Source organism: Stegostoma tigrinum, chromosome 7 (genome assembly GCF_030684315.1).
Source record: "Stegostoma tigrinum isolate sSteTig4 chromosome 7, sSteTig4.hap1, whole genome shotgun sequence".
Classification (NCBI taxonomy): Eukaryota; Metazoa; Chordata; class Chondrichthyes; order Orectolobiformes; family Stegostomatidae; genus Stegostoma; species Stegostoma tigrinum.
The window spans coordinates 14,993,628-15,016,977 of NC_081360.1; the positions used below are offsets into that span (position 1 = coordinate 14,993,628).

Consider the following 23,350-nt stretch of genomic DNA (forward strand, 5'->3'; position numbering starts at 1 on the left):
AGTGCGGTTCATGCCACGCTATTGCAATGTGCTGCCGCACTGCATTATGTTATAAAACAATGCCGGCACTTCAACAAGTTCTTCACATTGGCTGTGAAGTGCTTTGGAATGTCGGGAGGTGGAAGGAAACTCTGGGCAAATGTGGGATATTCTGGATTTGTGCCTTGAGATTGGGATCGGCGGGTCATACGAAGCGAAGAGGTGCCTGCTTCAGTGCAGATTTATCTCCCCAGTGGCAGGGTGCAGGAGGGGTTTATATGTCTTGCCAGGGGAAGGAAAGAAGGCAGTGGGACATGGAGAGATTAGGAGAAAAGGGAGCAGGTTTAACAGGAGTGGTCCACAGTGGGGGGGGGGGGGGGGGGAAATGAGGAAAGAGGGAATTGGATTTAAGAGGGCAATGGATGATTTATCAGATGGTAAAGGTATGCGGAGGTATGGGGAATAGGCAGAAGATTGGCAGTAGATAATAGAGCTGCTGCTAGTTTGAATGGCTGAATGGCCTCCTTCTGCATCATAACCATTCTGCGAAGAGCACAAGATTTAGGACCAATTAGATTGGTCGTTTAAATAATTGGCAGAGGCATGTTCTGTGCTCTAAGCTTCTGTAATTGCACTTTGTAGGATGTAAAGGGAGATAGCCAATCATGTGATTTATCTTTAGCGACCGAGAGATGTGATGTAGAACATGCCCTCAGGGAGTTAGGAAGGTGGAAGAGTGCACGTTGGTGGAAGGAGAGTGTCTGGTGTTGGGCACGGGCGTGGAGGGGTTTGAATGGATTTTTCTTCATTTCCTTGCCCAGGTTCGCTGTCTCTCAAGCTGTACTTCCTGTTGCCTTCTTTTGCTTTCTTCCTCCAATCCTGCTTCCCCCTTTTTGCTTTGCTGATGTACTCCTCCCTGGCCCTTGCATTTGTTCTGCCCAGTTTCTCAAAGGAGATTCCCCTCCCCGCCTTTCTGAAAAGTAATCAGCTGGTAGTTGATTGAAGGAGTCACTGAGAATTCGGAGCACCTGAATTTGACGGAGAGATGTCAGGGCTACATTTCTGCAAAGTGTGGAATAATCCTTCCAGTCGTGGATTCGTAAAGTTTGAGGCATTAGTGGCTGAGACGATTCTCATTGTTTGCAAATGTTCATCTTGACACTGAGCAGTCTATGTGGTCCCAGAGCTGGGAATAGATCTCACAGAAAGGCATCTCCAGGGAATTATAAGCGTTGCCCATCCTTTTTGTTCATGATACCTCTCTTTGGAGGCAGTGTAATTAAAGTCTGCTTTGTGGCTTCCTTTTAACATTGCCCGTGGGAGGCAATGGTCCAGTGGTATTATTGCTGGACTGTTGTAGGACCGTTTTTCCCGACACAGGACAAAGCCTCAGGAGGCTGGCAGGATTCAGGCAAGTGGAAAATGTTTATTTGAGCAGAAACTGGTTTATGCAGGGAGAGGGCCAAGGGACCTTCCCTGAATGTGGCTTCATAAGATAGATCAATGGCACATCCTCTGCTTTACAAAGAAATGCAGCATTTTTGTACATTACAGTAATCAAATGCAATGTATTTAGTATCTTTCCCTCTAATCCAAACACCCAATCCTGTGGGACACCTAATCAACAGTGGGCACTTCTGTGGAGAGCTCCGGGTTCCCATGATCTTCTGGTATTAGCTAGACATTGTAATCTCTAGGCCTGGGGATTTTTCTATGCATCCTGTTCATTCGCATTCCAAAAGCTTCTACTCCTTCGGGTCTTTCTCAGGCTTGTTTATCTGTAAGTACAGCGCAGATTCTATTGCCCATTGTATTTTGGTGCTGTCTTTTATCACATTCAGTTACTCCTTTATCTTCACACTATCCCAATTACATAATGTAAAAATAAAAATTTAGTTAGTTTTAACTAATTGCTGTAAAGTTGGTTTCTGTTATAAAGCTAAATATAAGTGTAACGCTATATGACTACTTCTGCTTTCAGCATTTTGTAATTTATGGGCTGTGAGCAATCTATCTTGTTCAGGGCATAAGGGGAGGCATCTGCTAAAGCTAGTTAACCTTCACATCTCAGCTTAAATGTTTTTTGAGGCTTGTATTATTTTCTGGTTATGTCCTGAAACCAGCTTCTGTGATTAGAGCATTTTTAGCCGGAAGTGATTTAATATCACTGGTAGCTTCAAAGAGCAACTATTTGCTACAAAATAACTTTAGCTGCTATCCTTGCAGCTGCTTAAGGACCTAATCTAGCACCCGATGTTATTTATTTACTGGGGCAATCATCCTTTCATTAAGAAAGCTGGAATTGGTCATTTATCTGTTGTAAGGCCTCCTTTTATCAGAACTGTCTCAGATGGGAACATACAGCATTTTTTTTTACTGATGTTCTAGCCGTTCTCTTCAGAGGTATTTTACTGGGTGCACAGGTTGCTTAGTCTTGCTTAGCTTCAGTCTGCCGTCTTGTAAGCAGGCATGGGCTGCGGATACAGGTCACCCTACGGTTGTTAATCCAGAGATCCAGGTAATGTTCTGGGAGCCATAGCAGATGGTGGAATTTGAATTCAATAAAAATCTGGAATTAAGAATCTAATGTTGACCATAAATTAATAGTCGGGGGAGAAGAAAAAGAAAATCTGCTTCACTGATGTCATTTAGAGAAGGAAAGTGCCATCCTCACCTGGTCTGGCCTACAAGTGACTCCAGACCCACAGCAAAGTGGTTATTCTTACATGCCCTCTGGGTAATTAGGGATGGGCAATAAATGCTGGCCTAGCCAGCGATGCCCACATCCTGTGAATAAATTAACAGTAAATTTGACCCGTTTTTTAATAAAAGGGACAGAGTCTTACAAGACCTGTGGAGGTAGGATCAGGAGGGTAGAGAGACATTTTGACAGTAGGTTGGTGATCTGATGCAGTGCCATCTCCAAAGCTGGGAGAACCAGGCTAGCGGCCTGGCAGCAGTGTGTAACCAGTTATTGTCGACGATTAGGGGGATGGGTAATGGGTGCTCACTGAGTGCCCGGTCTGACAGGGACACCCTTGGTGGCAGGGTGATTTGCCATCACCATGCTCCCTTGAAGGTGTTGTGGGCAACTAAAGGCTACGCTTGTGCCTAGACATTCCCAGCAGGTGTATATCCACCTTTCACCTCCCCATTTTCCCCCAAGGAGCCTGCAGGCTTTGACCTGCAGAATTTTTAACATTGTTGCAGGGCTCAGAGGGCACCTCTGAAGTTCTCAAGTTCTCCTCTCTGGCAATGCAGCCTCCACCTGCCCCAGTGAGGCTGACCTCCATTCCCAAAGCTGTTCCTCAGAATCCACTGTCCTTATTTGGCTGCCCCCGTGAGAGAATCTTACAGAACAGCCATCAGGCATGGGATGCAAGTTGGCCTCTCCTGGGAAAAAATATTTTCATGGGCAAAGTGAGGAATGAGGTTTGCATCAAAAATTCAAGGAGCTAGGCTAGTAGATTAAAAAGCAGGACCTCAATGGTTGTAATCTCTGGATTACTCCTGGTGCCATGTTCTAGCAAGTTTAGAAATGGGAGAATAGGTCAGATGAATGCGTGGCTCAAGATTTGGTGCAAATGGGAGGGTTTCAGATTCCTGGGTCACTGGGACTGTTTTAGGGGAATGTGGGACATGTACAAATGGGACGGTCCTTACCTGAACCACATTGGGCTGACATCCTTGCTGGTAGGGTTTGCTGCTACTGTTGGGAAGAGTTTAGACAAGTCTGGCAGGTGAAGGTAACACCGACTGTCAATGAAACAGAGACACTACATGCTGCAGCAAAGAACGCAAGTCACAGTGAGATTCAGCTATGTTGAGTGTCAAGAGAGTAAGCCTAGGCCATATGGTCTTTACTTTAGGAAGGTAATAGATAAGTTTGAGTTAATGACATGGATTGATGTTTGTAAGTATGCTATAGTTGCCATCACAGAAATATGCTTGAGGGAAGGGCTGGACTGGCACCCAACATTCAGGGGTATAGGATCTTGAGGTGAGACAGAGGAGGGTGTGTAAAGTGTGTTTGTGTAGCACTATTAATTAAAGAGTCAATTACTGTGATAAGGAGAGATAGTGTCTTGGAATCGAACCCAGGTCCCTGGTGCTGTGAGGCTGCAGTGCTAACCACTGAGCCACCGTGCTGCCCCAAAGCTGCTATACCTGGGCTAGGAGGGTTCTTTGATTGTGTTTGTCGATTTCCCAAGACAGCAGGAAATACAGATGGAGTCAATGGATGGCAGACTGGTTTGCGTGATGGACTGCGTTGTGTTTACAACTCTCTGTAGTTTCTTGCGGTCTCAAGAAGAGCAGTTGCCGTACTATACTGTGATGCATCCAGATAGGATGCTTTCTGTTGCGCATGTATGAAAATTGGTAGGAGCCCTTGTGGGTGCTAGGATTGTGTGTGTGTTGCGGGCACAGATTTGCTGCTGATTTTACTCCGATCTGTTGCAGCTTTGCAGTAACGAAGCGACCTGCATCTGTGAGGGTACCTGGGCTGGAACAGACTGCAGCATGTATGACCCCAAACGTGATGAGGCAAAGCCGCCACCGGAAGGCCCCAAGGGTTTGTTTAATTTCACTCACAGCCACTTCCTGCAATGTTCTCAGTGTTCTCTGCCTTTTCTTGTTGCATTTATTTGTCGCAGGAGGGGGGTGCGCGGAATTTCCAACTCGGCACTTTCACAGATCGGAACTTGAGAGGGTGGGAAAGGCAGAGCAGCTTTGGGAGGAGACATGGTCGCTGCCCACGTTTCTTTGGCATTTCTTTCTTACTTTCAATGCACCATTCTGTGTCTTCTGCTCCCTCTATCATTTAGTGCCCATACACCTTGGTTCTTTGAGGGTCTGCTGAGTGACTGCTACCATCGTTGTTCTCTGCCCTGTTGTCTGGGGAGGGTGGAAGGGAGGCAGAGGGGGATGTCTGACACAGTTCTCCACCCAGTTGACCGCTGCCCTCCCACTGTCTCCCTCATCTGTGCCAGAGGCTGAACTCTCTATGGTGGAGTTAGATGGCCTGAACCTGGCCTCTCCATAGCCTCATTCATTGGCAGTGGGAAAGAAAGCACGCAACGAAGGGAAGCATTGACTTGGCCCAGCAGTTCAGAAATCTCCATTGCACTTCTGTCTCCCAGAGCTTAGGGTTTGGCAGACACAAGAAAGGGGAGTTTAGAAAACTGGGACAAGCTGAGGAGAGGCACAATCCTGAGGCTTTGGAAGGTGGGGTGTAGTGGGGAATTGGGGTGGGTTGGTTTGGAGGGACGTGGTGAAGATAGAGGCAAACTGCCAGGGTGTTGGGGAGGGAGGGGATGGAATGGACTGAGGCATCTTATTTCACTTGCAGCTGATTGGAGAAGTTCAGCCTTCGCAACATTGTGGCTGGCCATCAGAAATGGATTAGAAGGTAGATAGGAGTTAGGGTAGTGAACAAAAAGGAGGGCACGAGAGGCAGAGACGTTGAATGAGGAGAGTTTAGAACATTGAGCTTCACAAAAGTTTAAGTGGACTGGTTCATTGAAGGTAAATGCTTGGGGATTGAACCAGGACCCAATGGGTTGGGGCACTAAATAAAAATAACATGTCGAATAACATGTTTTTGCCCATGATCACATCGAATAACATCATCTTTCCCTTTTATACTACAGTTTCACATTGTGTTGCTATACAAGATACAGCAGCTACTGTGATAGGTATATGTCTCACACCAGCAATGGCAGGAATGATAGTCCTGAACAAGTCAATTTGTTTGCCATAAGGTAGAGTAGTCACTGGGTGACACGCTGAGCTGGGGGCAAATCCAAACATCTCCTTGTGCCTGGAGACAGGACCCTACATGTGTGGTATATATTGACAGTCTTTACTGAATTGTGCACGGGGGATGTCCATAGAATTGGATACAATCCCTAGGTTGGTCCAGTGGTTGCCATCAGAGAATTGACCCAGGTAATGGGTATAGGTGGTCACACTGGTTCAGTAGAGGGCTGCTGTTCTCTATTCGGTCTAATGTCCATTGTTATCACATGTTAAAAGGAAGTGACCTGTCCAGCTAAGGTGTGATTGATGTAACACTGGATCCCTGAAATGGACATCTTCCTTGCCCCACTGCCCACATCTTGACAGATGAGAAACCTATGTAAAGGAATGATGATGAACCAGCCCCACATGCCCTTTCAGTGGAAGCCACTGGGGTCAAACAAATTCTATTGATAGATTCCTCCTGCTACTTTACATTAGACATCTGCTTTTAAATCTGAGTCGCTGAAGTAAGTCTTCTTGTAAACCCCGTTTTATTTTCATGTATGTTATTTTGTAGCCCAACCCAAAACGATCTTTACAAAAGCAGTGTCCAGTTCCTGCTGCTTTGACCAAACAAATCTATTTCAACTTCAGGGCAAGGAGTAGATTAGTGAGCCCCCAAATTCAATAGATCTCAACCGGGTCATTGCAATAGCGGATAAAGCAATCTTCTGTGTATTTGGATTCAAAGCCTTATTTCATTCAATTTACTCCCAGAAATAATTCATTTCAATGTGACTGTTTTATTAGCTATACATGAAGAATAGTACTTCCAACAACGCAGTGATTGACCCCTGCAGATTTTAGCTGCTCAGTTTAAATTCAGTTCTGAGCTCAGAAGAAAAGTTAATCGGCTATTTCCAACATCCGCAGTCCTTTCGGTTTAATGTAGTATTTAATCAGATTAAACAGTATTCAGTTCTTACAGCTAGGGATTGTGGCTCCGTAACTTGGTTTGAGTGCCTGGCACTGCTGAATGTACTTTCTAACCGAGTGCTCCATCCTATGCATCAAGCAAAGAGAGCTACTCTGCCTCTTAATAATGATTTAAGAATCAATGTTCCTTACTAAACAATGTCTTCAGTTCAGCCTCCAACTCCTGGGGGGAAGGGAGTGGGGGAAGGTGGATCCTCAAATCACAATGGAATCGAGCCAATCTTAGCCAGACCAACAATCCGTGGAGCTCAAATGGCTACAGCAGGATACATGTGCATGGTAGTGATGGTCTAGGCTATCATCGCAGGCTAAGCAGGAATCTCTGTTGCTGTCACTGGCTACGGTTAGTGTCAGTGGGATGAGGAGAGTTGGAAGGATTTACAGGTTAATAATGAGCCTGTTTGGCCATGTTATGAACACAACCTCCTTGGTTAACAAGCCCTGGCTCATATCCAGAACTTCTGGCTGAGATGCAGGGACATTACCCACTGCGCCATAAAGCCCCTTTGCTAAGCATGCAAAGTTTAAATGTTAACATTTGGCCAATGTAACGATTCATCGTTTTCTCTTTACAATATTCTCAGTGCAATATTGGATTCCCTGAATTGCACAGCTTTGGTCCCTGATACTATCTTGTTTTACGTTGATTCAGCTTACATGCAGCTGAAGTCATGATGGCCTGGAATCATAGAGTTGTGCAGCACAGAAACGGACCCTTCAGTCCAACTTGTCGTGCTGACCAGATATCCTAAATAAATCTCGTTTCATTTGCCAGTATTTGGCCCATCTCCCTCTGAATCCTACCTGTTTATGTAGATGCCTTTTAAATGTTGTTATTGTACTCCTCTCCCACTGTCTCCTCTGGCAACTCAATCCATACACACACTACCTCTGTGTGAAAAAGTTGCCCCTGAGATCACTTTTAAACCTTTTCCGTCTCACCTTTAAACCTTTAGTCTGAGGGAAGGAACAGTAATTAAATGGGACCAACGTATGGAAACATCTCTCAATCTATACTTTCATTCTAACTTTCCCTTGCCTTTTTAACCTACTTAATTTGCTATCTGCCTAGTGACCAGTAAGTTTCTTATTAAGTAGATAACGTTTGAGATTTCAGATACCTACTAACAGAATAAAGCCACTAGATTATACAGTTCAAGCAAAATACCCTTTACTATACAAAGTTACAGCATGCATAATTTGTATTTTAACACCCAGATATGTGTTAAGTATGGATCACAGTCAAACTGTGGTCCTCACAGACCTCATCAAATAGAGTCAGGACAGATGCAACTGATTTCTCAGCAATCCCCCAGATGTTGATGGGTCACCATATCTCGTTGAAACATTGTCTCCAGTCCAGATGACTCTTCATTTGCAAAGAACTAGCCTTTTAACAAACCTCCAAAACCAATCTATCACAGGCAGCCTCAGTGATTTCCCCGTGTCCTTGTGGTTTAATCTCCTTTCCTGGGATTCTCTATGCTTGGGTATGGAAACTGCGGTCCAGTACCTACTTACAGGCATAATTCAACTAGTTTCACCAAGCCGGCACTGCCCTTGGGTTTCACCAAGTTCTAGTCTTTCTCTACTGCACTAATCTAATCACTGCTTGTGGACTTCCTTCACCCCACTCTCAGCACCTAGTGATAGTGCATAGCCTTCTTCTGAGTCCCATGGCTTTTCCTGAACCCTGATCTGAAGACAAAGCTTCACCTATAAGCTCCCAGTACTTCTCTGAGTCTGAAACATACTGCAGCAGCACCCTACTGGGGATGTAGTTGCTGCTCCACAAACCTGTCTGTTGCCTTAACTTTTCTGGTCATCTTGGGCCCCGTTGTCAATTCCTGGTCCTTTTTTGTGCACTCCACAACCCCACGGGCACGCTCCTGATGACATGGATGTATGGGCCCTTTAAATGTTTAAAATATGGCACCAAGCTTGTGCAGCCTGTGATGCCACTGCTCTGAGCATAGGCCAGGACTCCTGGGGCTACAGACACATGGTGTCTGCATTAGAGCCTGAATCCAGACAAATCTGGGTTTCGTAACAGAGCAGTGCTATCAACCTTAAAGAGAGTCTGCACTCTAAACTTCCACAATCCAGTACAGATGCTGAATGGCCTCCTTCAACTGTTTGTTTTTATGTTCAGAATTTAAAAAGGAGGCTTCTGTTAAAAATTGTTGCCGAGCAGTTTCTTCTTGTGTTTTTTTTTCTATGACCTACTGTGCTATGATTAATCACATAGAATTACGGCTAGCCATTGGTACATTGTAAAGAAAAGCTATTGACAGTGTGACATCTCCGTCACACACAGCAATGGCTAATTTTAAAGGTGTTTCAAATAACCAGCACAGGCAATGTGGGCCAAATGGCACCCGAACTGTGTTTCTATGATTCCTGCCAGGATAAATGCAGGAAGGATGTTCCTGATGACCGAGGAATCCAGAAAAAAGGGGTTACAGTCTAAGGATATGAATACTGTTTAGGATTAAGCTGAGGGGCAATTTCTTCACCTAGAGAGTGGTGAGCCTATGGAAGAAAGAAAGAATGTGGAAGAACAAGGAGAAAGCAGGAACAGGGGCTAAGTTGGATGATCAATCAGGGTCATGTTAATGGTAAACCAGGCTCCAAGGACAAAATAGCCTACTCCTAATTTGTCACATTTCTATGAAGGTTGCAGACCAAAGTAGAGGCCACATCCAAGAAAACCCTGGGAGGGGAGCCAGACCTGTGAGTCATACTCGTTTGCTAGGTGGGCTGGACCAGAGGGAGAGAAGGGGGCAGGTTGCTGTAAATAAGTTTGATTTGATGCTGCTTTGTCACTGACCTGTCAGGAGTGCCAGAGGCAGAATTCTGGGTGAGTGATAGAGCTCGTGCAGTGCTGTGTATTTCTGCAGCATCCAGGCAGGGCAGAGCTTGGGTGGCACACTGGATAGGGGAGCAGGCCATGGATGGGGACATCATAGCATAGTGGACTAATAATCCATAAAGACCAGGCTCATTCTCTGGTGACATGGGTTCAAATCCCACCATTGAATTTAAGGCCCGTTGATGTGGAATATAACCTTAATCTGGTGACCAACACAATACTCATCAACCATGAAAACACCATTTAGTTTGCATGAACCTTTTAGGGATGGAAATCTGCCATCCTTATCTGGCCTGGTCTTCACACGACTTGAAATCCAAACCATGTGGTTCACTCTTAACTGCCCTCTATAATGGTTCAAGCGCAGTTAGGGTTTGGCGACAAGTACTGGCTGAGACAGTGACATCCACATCCTAATAAAGGAAAATATCTAAATGTCTTAATTTGGGATAATGTTAATAGGTGTTACTCTACATAAGAACATCTGCTTTTAGTTATCCAGATATCCGGAGTGGACCTTGCATATCGCATGTGCTCGCACACACACGCACATGTGCGCACACACACACACACACACACACACAAGCACACACACACACACACACAAGCACACACACACACACACACACACACAGAATGCTACAGGAAACACATTGATAAGGGATAGCATTTCTCAGTTGTTCATAGGATGTGGGCATCATTGATTGGGCCAGCATTCATTTCCCATCCATAACTATCCAGGAGACAGGTGTGGCGATCTGCATTTCTGAACTGCTGCAGTCCTCAGTGTACAGGTCCACCCACACTGCCCTTAGGAAGGGAGTTCCAAGGCTTTGACCCAATGACCATGCAGGAACAGCGATGTATTTCCAAGTCAGGATGGCAAATAGCTTGACTCAGCAGGAGGATGTCATGATATTGAGAATTTTCTTTCAACTTGCTCTTTGGACATCAGTCAGATGGGAAGCCCTTCCTTGTAGTGGAATGATCCCGCTCACCATACGATGTGAGATGTGACTTAGCAGCTGGACACCTTCGTCTGGAGAACGTGGTACTGAGAGCAGAGGAAAATCCCTAAAGGAGTGGGGCTGAATTGTAGATATTCACTAGCCCCAGCGCCCTAGAGGCTAAATTGTCCTTTCCCCTGTTATTGCACACTGCGCTCCCAAGCTCTGGAACGTAAGCTTGAAGCCAGCCTGCGTTGATGGATTATCGCCTGTCCCTAATTGCCCTAAACCTTGATGGTGCATATTTTCTTTAGAGTACAATTGAGGGACTTGCCGGGCCACTCCAGAAGGCAGCCAACAGCCATTGCTGTGGGTTTGGAGTCACACATAACCCAGATCAGGTAAGGACGGCAGATTCCCTTCTGTGCAAGACATGGGTGGAGAGAGTGGGCTTATATAACAGGCTGGTTATTTTGTGGTCACTATTACTTCTCAATTATTTGAACTGGCATGGTTTTGGAGGAGGTGGTGAGGCCGTCTTGAGGTTGAAGGCATCCAAAGTGTGCGTTTGAGGAACATTGACAGATTAGAGCAGTAGGAACTTTACCCTGGAAAGATCCATGAGATGATTGACTTGAGGTGAAGGTGAACCTGTTAGGTGGTAAAACTGGGAGTCAACAAATAACAAAAAAGGCCTCAGCCCAACATGACTAAACACAACGCAAGAGCCACTTTAAAATGGAACAAAGAGATTCATGCCAAAAGTGGCAGCTGAATGGGTTTATTGGGTTATCCTGGTTATTGGGTTGAACTTTGTGATGTTTCTGAGAACAAAAAGGATGTGGAAGAAGAATCACCGCATGTCATTCTTTGAAACACTAAATGCCATTCAATTCATATTTTTATTTTCTGAGTGTCTTCATGCATTTTCAGTTGTTCCCATTGACACATATTTCTGTGACACTTCTGGGTTTGATCAGTAGAAGTCATAGACTCCACTCATTATTTTTATTCTTTCTTTCTGAAATGACATTTATCTGCAGGTCTTGTGTGCTGCCTGTTCACTTTCACCTTCGCTTGGGCTCAGCCATTCTCTGACTCTCCTCTATCCTAGAGTTACAACACCTAGTTGTAAGCAAGCTCAAGTTAAATTCCTTTCTGTGAATTTGTCGTTTGGGATAGTACTTCAAAGCGCAGTGGAAGAAATTTAAGCTGCGGACTTGTCTCTGTAAAATGCTTTCTTTCCATACAGCTTTTTTAAGAAAAACTCAGCAGGAGTAAAACATTCTTAGGAAACCCAGTTAATTACACGCATGTTGTATTTAGTCAGTTAATTTTCTTTCAAAGGAGGTTAGTATTAATTTATTTTTTAATAATCTACATTAAAAACAAGAAAAACACATTTGTGTTTGAATGAAAAAACTAGTTTTGTTTTAAAGAAAATGTAGCCTTTATTTTTGGCTTGTCTGTATGGAGTTTATCTGTTGACTGTGTTGCTTTAAAGTATACCTTATTTTTCCCTTTACACAGTGAGCTTGGCCACTAACAGGCTGATAGGTGCAGTGGCAGGGACCATTCTGGCTCTGGGGGTGATATTTGGAGGAACAGGGTGGGGAATAGAGTAAGCATCCTTCTCGGTCTCAGAGTTTTGGTATTGGTGCCAGTGTGTGAGGTATATGTATGCATCTGAGGCCTTTCTGTGTGTTGTCTTAATGGCTTTGTGTCAGTGTGGTCGATTGTATTTCTGCGTCATGTGATTTGACTGTGTCTGTGTTCTGTGGTTTTGCTCATGTAGTGTTGAAACCCTCTCCTTTCTGGGACATGTGGGGCATGAGAGAGAAAAGAATTGGGGAAAAGACACAAAAAAAAGAGCAGAGATGTTACATACTATTTGAGAAGTCTCTCTTATTCTGCTTTTAAACGGTGAAGGCCTAATAAGATTCTCTAAAGCCAGTTCTGACCCTTCAATGAAGCCTACTTGACAAGTTCGAGTCTATTGCTAAAATATCATGGATTTCAAACCCTCTCTTAAACTTGAGTCAAGTAGCTAGCTTCAATGTAAACGAAGCATTGAGGAACATGCACACAGTCGATACAAATAGGATGCCCTAAAATTGATCTGTACCATTGCAGTTATCCAGATGACCTCCTTCGAATCACTCAGGCTGTATTTACATGAGGAAGGTGGATGAACTGGGGGCACGGGGCAAAGCTCTGCCTTTCACCTTTTTGATCTAGATTCAAATCCAACTTTCGGTCTCCCCTCTCAGTTGTAATTGCAGTGTGATCACTGGGTGCAGAAGTTGCATCAGAGAGGGGTTGGCATCACCGCAAAAGATGTCTGCTCGTTTGGCACTCACTTTTATAAAGCTGGCGCTCAAACGGCAGAACAGAGAAATAAAATTGCAGACCAAGATGGGACCAATTTGGTGGTAACTTGCTGACTCGATTTTATTTGCTTCGAATTAATTCCATCAACTGATGGTGGATGAGAGGAATGCAATCACCAGTTGGGCTATCCGGCCAATTGAAGTGGCGGCCAAAAAGAAACACTGGTCCAGCCCTACAACAGTTGCTTCTGTCAAAATGGCTACACTTCCAATCGGTTTGCAGCAGCTTGCAAACTAGACCCAAATATAAATCTTGGCCAATCCTCCTACACTTGCAAATTCCCACTGAGGGCTACAAAATGGTCATGGTGGCAATTGTGTTTGTTATTTTAGATTTAGTAAGAAGAGTGCTCTTTCTAGCTAGTTAGTTGCCAGGGATAAATTATTACAGCAGACCAGGGCATGTGTGGAAGTAGGTCTCCCCGTCTTCATTTAAGGAACTATACCTCCAATTCTGAGGGTGTCATGATGCTGGTGAATCAGTACTTGGAGATTTTTGCCTGCACCAGGCCTGTGATTGTGTACATTCCAACACTGTTAGCACGTGGATCCTCTAGGCTTTAGCTCTATTAACAAATGTTTTCATTTATTACTGAATCCACGTTAACAGTGAACTGATGAACACCTTTTAAAAAAATTTCTAATTAGTTGAGTTGGGTCCTGCTCAGGTAGTTAGTACATGTTAAAACTTCAACAAGGAGCATACTTTTAAGAATGAAAATTAAGTCCGGTCCTGATCTGTTGAAGTATCAAATTGGCATATAAAGAGGTTGCCCTCTTTCTACACCTCCTGTTACCCAGTCTCCTCCTTTCTCCTTGGTCCTTTTTGTTCCCTCCTCTTCTCTCTCAATCTCCCCATCTCCCATCTCCACTCTGTCATTCCCTTGCGCTCTCTCTCTCTCTTTTTTTTCTTTCTTTCCCTGTAGAAAATACCAGAACTGATTTGGCACCACATATCCACAGTCGTACGGCTGTCTTGGGCACCTTAGCTAAACACTGCGTTCATCTGAGAACTTGTCAGAGAACCTAATTGTCCGACTTTGTCTTCCTTTAAGCTGTAGAGTGGGACCTTGGTGTTTTCATTTACTTAACAATTCCTTTCTTCTTGCATGGTGTAGTTTTTAAATAATGAATCGATAAAAGTTTGTTATTCACCAATTTCTAATTAGCATGAATAAAAATTGTTTTCCCTCAAGTGCAACCTTGGTGATTGGTTCTGACGCTGTTTCTTCCCATGATCCTTTGTCACAGGTCCTAGTGCAACCAATCTTATAATAGGGTCCATCGCAGGCGCCATCCTGGTGGCTGCTATTGTCCTTGGGGGGACAGGATGGGGCTTTAAGTAAGCAATGTCGCATGTCTTATCTTCAATAGCTGTGGCACTACACTCTGCTTACAACACCAAGTTTTGAGGTCCTGCTGCAAGTCCAAGCAAAATTAATCATTCTGGTTGAAAGATCACGTCCTAATCTGATGGGGCACTGTTGAAAAATTTGCTGTCTTTTATTCCCCATTTCTCTCTGTGACAAAAATAATTCTGAGTAAAAGAGAGAAATGATCTTTTCCCGTCTTGTCAGTTTGCAGCAGAACCACAGACAATTTGGACTGGCCTAGCTCAAAGCTTGAAGTGCATGTTTTATTAAGTATATTTTTATCTATCTATCTATATATATATAAAGTTGTGTCATTTTCTGATATTCCTCAGTGATTTGCAAGACCAGCACATGTGCTAAGTTGTGCTGCTATGCTGGTTCATTGTCAGTAGTGGGAAAGAATCGGGGTTGGTTGGTGGTTGGTTTGTGATTTTTCCATGATCCTACTGGATTTAGATGGGTTGGGAGAGACCTTTTGGGAGAACATATTTGGAACTGGATCAAACAACAATCTTCTTTGTCTCAAGCGCTTCTGTCAGTGTTCCAGTGATTTCCCAGTGAGGTGGGACCCTGTCTGCCTGTCCTGACTTTTGGAAAGTTGTATCTCAATGTTTCTTTGGTCTTCACCCCTTAATGCAGTGGTCACAAGCATAAATAAGACTTGATAAAGAGGGAATCATGGAGGAGCTTGTATTTGGACACTATCCCTTTCCTTAGAAGATACACTACCTTCAGTTGTCATTATTACAATTCTGAAAGTCTTGTGATCATTTTAGCTTATTTTCAATCAAGGAATGGTATGATTAGAAAGAACACTTCTCCATCAAAGCTGACCCAGTCATTACTGTCCAGTTATGATCTTCAAGCTTGTATGAGTGAAGGGACTGTACTTAATTTTCAATTTGATGCCCTATGTGCACTTTAGGCTGGACTTTGCACATCCCAATCCCTGCCATTGCTGGGAAGGGGGCGTGGGGTGGTGAACAGGTAGAGACAGACTTGCAAATTGCAGCACTTTCCCAACCAGTCCGGACCTGTCTCCTAATTTACAGATGGTTGGAGTGGGGGCGTTGTCAGTGAGCAGGTTATGGGCCTCGTGTACCCATTCTTCTCTTTTACTGAAGTTTAAAGTTGGTGCCCAAACCAAGGTAGACTGGCAGCCTTTCGTGCAGAGGGTGGTCTTGGGCAAGAGGGAATAGCCTGTTTAAGCATGCCTGCTGTGTCCCACCCCCCACCCACCAAAACAAGATCAGTCACTCTCTTTAAACTACCCCACCAGCCCCTCAAACCTACCTTCTTCTCTCGGTTCATCCAGCTAGGCCCCTTTGGTGATACCAATGTCATATCTTGACATCCAGTTTTCATTAGCTTCTGTTGTTCAGGAGTAGTTTGTAATCCCTGCACAAGTCTCACCTCCAGGCAGTTAGTGGCGTTTCCAGGGCTGTCAAGTCTTAGTGTTGCGTTGGGTAAGGTTTGGTGAATGCAGACCCCTTTAAATCGAGCCCTTTGATATTCAGCAGCGAGTAAATGGGCTTAAGTGAACCTTGAACTCCTGACTCATCCATTAGGTTACACGTGAATGATTTAGTTGCTTGGTTACGTGCAGAACCCTCTTCCAAGAGAGAGCAATCTTTGGAGCAGAAGCGACACTAGCAGGCTGAGGGCTGCAGGACCTGGGCTATTTTAAGTACTATTTCCACCATTTAAAGCAACCCCACTCAAGAATTGCAAAGGTATTTGGTTGAGCAATAGACTGTCCAAGCTGGGTGAAGTATTTACTTAGACGGTTAGGGTATGGTACAAAATAACTTCCAACAGTTCTTGGTTTAGTCCTGGCAGTGACACCAAGTTCTTGAGACTTGCCCCACAGTGATTTCAATGATTTGCCACCCTTGAGTCAACAAGGGCAGCAAATTCTGACAGATGTAGTAAGGCAGAGACTAAAGCAGAAATAGTTGGGAAAGCTCAGTGGTTCAGCAGCATCTGTGAAGAGAAATCAGACTTAACTGAAGGTTCTGAAGGTCACTGGACCTGATATGTTAACTGTGATTTCCCTCAACAGATGCTGCCAGAACCGCTGAGCTTTATCCAGCCATTGCTCTGTTAGTTTCAGACCTCCAGCATCCACAGTCCTTTTGTTTTTTTATGTAGTAGAGAACAGTTTATAGGATTTTCATTTAACTCCCTCATTACCGCTTCAGACTATTGGCAGGTAGACTGTAAACTTGACTCTAAACGGTTTGTTTTATCAATATTAGAATGCAGCACCTTTACAGAGAGAGCAAAGTGCAGAATGGCTAGTTTGGCAGCTGCAGGGTTCTTTCTTTGTTTTGAGTTCTGTAATGACTTTTTCAATGCCTGCCAAACTTATTGTAAAATGGACAATATTCTGCCCTTTCACCTGCACAGAGAGCTGTGTTTAGTGTGTGGAACAGTTTCCCACGGTATTCCAAGATGAGACAGGTGGCCGTGTTTATCAGTAACGTCATCTGTCAGTCCACTTGAGTGTTAACAGCGCAAGCTCAACACCCTGGACGACCACAGTCATAGTTCTTGACGCTTTGAGGCCTGTTCAAGCTTCCCAGCCCGACTTGTGAAAGTCTAGGCCCTCCTTTTACATTGTAAAAGCAACCCCCCCCAACAAATCCAATCTGATTCTATCCCTCATCCCCTGTCTCTCGCTTCTCTTTCCCATGAAAAAAAAGTTTTGTTTCATTCGAGTCGTTTCCGTGGAGCCAGGCTGATTTTCTTTGCTGATCCTGTTTTTGATATCACACCAGTAAGTGGATATTATTTCAGAGTTTTGCATGCAAGACTGAATACGTTCACGTTCCTGTTGCAATGTCAGTTTGTGATTGATACCAGTACGTACATCAGAGTAATGGAACAGGCTGAGTAGGTTTTCTATCTAGTAAAGGAAGGGCTGAGGAGTGGGATGACAGAGGTCTTTAAAATAACGAATGGGTTTATTACGGAAATGCAGAGAAAGTAGTTTCACGTGTGCGCAGGACTCAGGCTAGTCACTGATAAGTTCCACAGGGAATTCAGAGGAAATGTCTCCACCCAGAAGGTGATAAGACTGTGGAACTTGTGAGCACAGAAAGTACTTAAGGTGATTAGTTCGATGCATGAGAGAGAACTAGAAATGTACACAGGGATAAATACACAGAACAGAAGGATATGCTGGCAGAGTTAGATAGGATGAAAAGGGGTTGTGAAGAGCATAAATGCCAGCATAGGCCATTGGGGCTGTGTGACCTGTTCCTGTGCTGTAAATTCTGTATATTTCATTATTGTATCATTTCCCACGAAGGAAAGATTTGATCGGTAAACCTATGATTTCAAAGCCTGATGCCCAATGGAATTCTGATAATTTATGTTTTTTGTGAGCAAAATGTGCTGTGGCCATTTGACCTTTGCCCCCACCTCACTGTTCAGCTTTGATGTAGTCTTCCGAATCTGTCCTTTTCCATTCTGGTTTCTATCTTGCACGCCACTGTGACGTTACCTTGCAGCTCCCACCGTTCAAGGCTGAAATGTGCAGATTTCCTTGTGACTCATTGGGGTCAGCCTCGCTGTCCTCTGGATGTCTGCCTTCTTGTCCCCGTGTGGCTAAAACTGGATGGTGTGCCTCGTCTCAAGCGTTGCAAATTTTAGGTAAGACTGCCTCTTGAGTTGTGCTCTAGGCGTGCAGTTTTGAGCTGCCGTGCTGTCCACAGCTCTAATATTAGAGACTATTGTATGAATTTCATAGATCATATAATCCCTCCGGTGTGGAAGCAGGCCACTCAACCCATTGAATCCACATCAACCCCCCCCCCCCCCCCCCCGAAGAGCATCCCATCCAAACCCATAGCCCTGCCCTATCCCTTTAACCCCACTTTTCCCATGGCCAATCCACCGAACCTGCACATGTTTAGACTGTGGGAACACCAGGAGGAAACCCACGCAGACACGCGGAGAATGTGCAAACTCCACACAGGCAGTGGAATTGAACTTGGGCCCCTGGCGATGAGAGGCACCGTGCTGCCCACTGTTCCAACACACTCCAGCCTGGTTTTCCTGAGATCTACCTGAGATCATCCAAAACTTCAACCTGCGTTTTCATTCGCACTTAGGCCCGCCTTCCCATTTCCCCATACTCCCTGCCATGCAGTGGCTGATTTTAACATTCTCACCGTGGTTTGTGTATCGCTCCAGCATTGAGCCCTCTTCCTACCTCTGTAATCTCTCCCAACTCTACAACCTTCTGAGCTCTGCGCACTCCTTGAATTCTGGCTTCTCATGCTTCCCCAAATTTAATTGCTGTGCCGCTGGTGGTTGCTTAAGTCCAGCTTCTACTTTCCGATCTTAAGCCATTCTTCAAGACCTGCCTCTTTGACCTTTTGGTCATCGAACCTAATAGATTGATTGATTTTATTGTCACCATATGTACTGAAATACAGTCAAAACTTGTTTTTTGTGCTACTTAGGCAGATTGTATCAGGGTAGCAGAACAGAGTGCAGATTATAGTGATACAGCTGCAGTGAAGGTGCAGAGCGAGAGATCAGAACTAACATTTGAGAGGTCTGAGTTTCTTGAGCAGATTTCTAATTCGGGTTGTGGATGCTATGGTTGGTTCTCTCGCTGAGCTGGTTCGTTAGTTTGCAGGCGGTTCATTACCCTGCTTGGTAACATCATCAGTGAAGTGTTGTGTTTTCCCACTTGTTTTTTAAACTCTGGGGTCCTTTGGAGTTGATTACCTAATTTCTGGTTTTTCTTTGCAGTGATGTGTATATAGGGTCTAATTCTACTTGTTATTGATGGCCGCCTTGATGGAGAATCAGGTCTTTAGTAGAAATTCCCTGACTTGGTTTTGTTTGGCTTGTCCTAGTATCCTGATACGGCCCTTGTCTGTGTGTATGGAGAAGAGTCAGTATAGGTCGTGTCTTTTTGTTGCTAATTGATGTTCTCGTAGCCAGTTTCCTTCCTGTCTGTCCAATGTGATGTTTGTTGCAGTCCTTCCATAGAATCTTTTATATTATGTTGGTTCTGTTCATATTGGGTAAGGGGTCTTGTTAGCAGTTAACATAGGGTTGATATAGGTCTGTGTGCTACTCTGATGCCCAGTGGCCGTAGGAGTCCTCTGGTCAGTTCAGATATGTTCGTGATGTACGGTAATGTGACAAGTGTGTCGGGGTGTACTGTATCTTCCTGTTGTTTGTGCGATAGGCATTGTCGGACCCAGCTGTTCAAGTATCCATTGTCTCTAAATACTTGGTGGAGTTATTCTTCATTTTGGCATGGTTCTGCATTGCTACAGTGTTATTATGCAACTCCAGTTGTGGATGTTGGGGTGGTTACTGTTGAAATTTAGGACTTGCTCCATGTGTGTGGCCTTTCTATGTACTTTAGTCAGAAATTCCCCATTGGCCCTGCATTCTACTGTCACTTCCAGGAAAAAGAGCTGTCTGTTGCGCGTCTCTGGTGAACTTGATGCTGGTGAGAGTGTTGTTTATAAGTTGGTATGTTTTTTCTAGCCTATTCCATTGGATGATGATAAAAATGTCGTCCACATATCAGATTTGTAGTTTGGGTTGGATCTGCGGACAGGCTGTGTTTTCGAGTCATTTGTCACTGATTCTGCTATTAGTCCAGAGATGGGTGACCCCATAGGAGTCCCGTTGATTTGTTCATAGATCTGGCCATTAAAGATAAAGTGGGTCATGAGGCATAGGTCCAGTAGTTTCAGCATGTTGTCTGTGGAGATGGGGTTACTTATGTTTGTTTCTTTCAGTAGTGTTGATAATGTTCCTCTTGCTAGTGGTATGTCAAGCAATGGGAATAGGGTGGTAATGTCAAAAAACACCATGGTCTTGTCCTCTTCTGTTCTTACCTCTTTTGAGGGTTTTGAGGAACTCCTGTACCTTTGGGAGGCAGAGAATCAGGGGGTGTTAGGCCCGAAATGTCAGCTTTCCTGCTCCTCTGATGCTGCTTGGCCTGTTGTGTTCATCCAGCTCTACTCCTTGTTATCTCGGTGTTCATCCCTTCAAGGTTTCATTTTTACATAGTCTGTTTGAGCCTCTTTAGTACAGAGATGATTTTATTTCCCAGTTGCAGTGTAGGGTCTATTTCCACTGTTGTTATGTATTTGTTTCTGCTAGTAGTGTCTGTGCTTCAGTGATGTAATCTCGTTTGTTCAGTATTACTGTCATGCACCCTCTGTCTGCTGGTAGGATTATGGTGTTTTTGTCTTTCTTCAGTCCTTCTAGGGCCTTCTTTCTGATGTGTTGAGAGTGTTAAGTTTGTTCCTCCTGATCAGTGTCAGGACCGCTGTCTGTATTATGGCTTGTTGTGTTTCCTCATTGATGCCGTTGGTCTTCAGTGTGGATACTAGTGTGGCTAGGAACCCTATCATGTTGGCATCTCTGTGGTTGTAATTGAGTCCTCATATTAGTGCCGTTTCTCTGTGTCTGTTAGTTTCCTGTGTGAGAGGTTTCTTATCCAAGTGTCTGAACTTTGGCTATTATTTTGGTGGGTTCGTTTGGCTAGTTTTTCTTGTAGTATTAGTCTTTTCTTGGTTTTGGTTTGTTTGCTGACTGATGTTAGTGGCTCGCTCTAAGTCTGTTGTCCACTGTAGGTTGGTTGCATCTAGGTGTAGGGATTTTTGGCGTATAACTGTCCTGTCATATCAGTGAAGCCGATTGTGCACATCATTATTCATTACCTTCACCATTCTGTGGCCATTGTGCAATGCTATCCTATGTGCATGTGGGTTGTTGATGGGAGGTTTGTATCTCACATTGTGTGGTAATAACTGGTTCCTGAGGCATCCATGTAGAACGTAGAGTTGCTCGTAGGTAGTGCTCTGTCATTTGGTGTAGGTTTCCGATTTCTGGGCCAATTTGAGCGTGTTTTCCCTGCAGGTGTCTAAGGTTCTTGAGTAGATTTGTAGCTCGTGTTGTGGATACCGAGGTTGGTTCGCTCGCCGAGCTGGTTCATTAGTTTGCAGACGTTTTGTTACCCTGCTGGGTAACATCATCAGTGTAGCCTCCGATGAAGCGCTGTTGTGTTTTCCCACTTGTTAGTTAAACTCTGGATTCCATTGGAATTGATTTTCTCATTTCCGGTTTTTCGTTGCAGTGATGTGTAAATAGGGTCTAATTCTACCTGCCTATTGGTGGCCTTCCTTGTGGAGAAGGCCATCAATTAGCAACAAAAAGACACAACCCGTACTCACTCATTTCCATACACACACAGTTCGATTGAGACGGCATCAGGATCCTAGGACAAGCCAAACAGAAGCAAGCACAGGAATTTCTAGAGGCCTGGTTCTCCACCAGGAAAACAACGCTTCATCAGCGGCTGCACTGATGATGTTACCTGCAGGATAATGAAACGTCTGCAAACTAATGAATGAGCTTGGTGAACGAACCAACCACAGCTTTTGAGAGGTCTGTTCAAAAGTCTGATTACAGCAGGAGAAAAGCTGTTCTTAAATCTATTGAGTATGTGTATTCAAATGTGTATTCTTCTGCTCAACAGAAGAGGGTGGAAGAGAGTATAACCAGCATGGGAGGGGTCTTTGATAATGTTGGTTGCTTTCCCAATGAGTATAGATGGAGTCAGTGGATGGAAGGTGGTTTGTGTGATGGACTGTGCTGTGTTAATGACTGTCTGTAGTTTCTTGCCATCTTGGGAAGAGCAGTTGCCATACCATGCTGTGATGCATCCAGATAAGATACTTTCTAATAGATCCTTAGTTGACTCACTGTTGCCCTTTGTTTTATGTCACTCTTTTGAAGTGCCTAGGGACAGTTTGTAACATTCCTGGCACTATATAAATGAAAGTCATTTGATCTCCAGATGTGTGGAGGATCCCAATTTTAGAGCCACGATCAGCAAATTCTGGTCCTTCAGTGAATTAATGGTGGCGGGTGGGGGGTTAAAACAGGTGTGGACTCTCAGGGAGTACTGTGTTTACTGCTTCCACCACTGCACGCTCCTGATTAAACTCTGAATATTTGCCCATTCCTGGCCAAGATACCTACTGATATTGCCAACTGAAGTGCAATCTGGACTGTTCTCTACAACCTTACAGGTTTAGTGCACTTCATTTGCAATTATTAGACCACAGACTGGCACTGATCTTGTTCAGGGAGATTTGCTACATAGTGCAGCTTTTGATAGTGTTTTACCTTTTGAATTACACTCTGAGGGCAGAGCAGAGAAAGTTTCTTATGTCCACATGGATACCTGGTCTGATTCCATTGCATGCTGTCAAAGAAACATCATAGAGTTATACAGCACAGAAATAGACTCTTTGGGCCAATTTGTCTGTGCCAACCAGATATCCTAAACTACTTTAATACAATTTGCCAGCATTTGGTCCTTATCCTTCTAACCCCTTCCTATTCATGAACCCGTCCATATGCCTTTCAAATGTTACTAATGTACTTGCTTCTGCCACCTTCTCTGGCAGCTCATTGCATACATGCACCACACTTTGCATGGAAAAGTTGCCCCTTAGATCCCTTTTAAGTCTTTCCTGTCTCCTTAAACCCTGTAGTTTTGGACTCCCCCTACTCTAGGAAAAAGACCTTGGCTACCCACCCTATCCATGCCCCTCATGACTTTAGAAATCTCTATAAGTTCACCCCTCAGCCTTCGACGGTCCAGGGAAGACAGCTCCAGCCTATTCAGCCTGTCCCCACAGCTCAAACCCTCCAAACCTGGCAACACTCTAGTAAATCTTGCCAGAACCCTTTCAAGTTTCACAACATCTTTCTCATAGCAGGGAGACTATAAGAATTGAACGCAGTATTCCAAAAAGTGTCGAACCAATGCCCTGTACAGCTGCAATATGACCTCCTAATTTATATAATTAGTGCACTAACCAATGAAGGCAAACATGCTCAACACCTCATTCACCACCCCAGCTACCTGCAAGTCCATTTTCAAGGAACTATGCACCTGCACCCCTAGGTCTGTTTGTTTGGCAACACTCCCCAAGGCCCTACCATGAGCTGGATAAGTCCTGCCCTGTTTGACCTTATCAAACTGCAACCTCA

At 44.4% G+C, this 23,350-nt stretch overlaps 1 protein-coding gene across 7 annotated transcripts in view; it reads left to right on the forward strand.

The window, feature by feature from the left end:
* LOC125454098 (disintegrin and metalloproteinase domain-containing protein 23-like) overlaps nucleotides 1-23,350 on the forward strand; it is a 153,464-nt gene that overhangs the window by 119,476 nt on the left and 10,638 nt on the right. For 2 of the 7 annotated variants that reach the window (XM_048534439.2, XM_048534441.2), the window contains exons 24-25: nucleotides 4,441-4,552; nucleotides 14,178-14,268. In XM_048534439.2, coding sequence (XP_048390396.2) covers nucleotides 4,441-4,552; nucleotides 14,178-14,268 — 203 coding nt within the window. Of the gene's footprint in view, nucleotides 1-4,440; nucleotides 4,553-10,850; nucleotides 10,938-12,066; nucleotides 12,158-14,177; nucleotides 14,269-23,350 lie in introns of those variants that run through there. The other 5 variants (XM_048534440.2, XM_048534442.2, XM_048534443.2 and 2 more) reach the window with 4 other exon arrangements.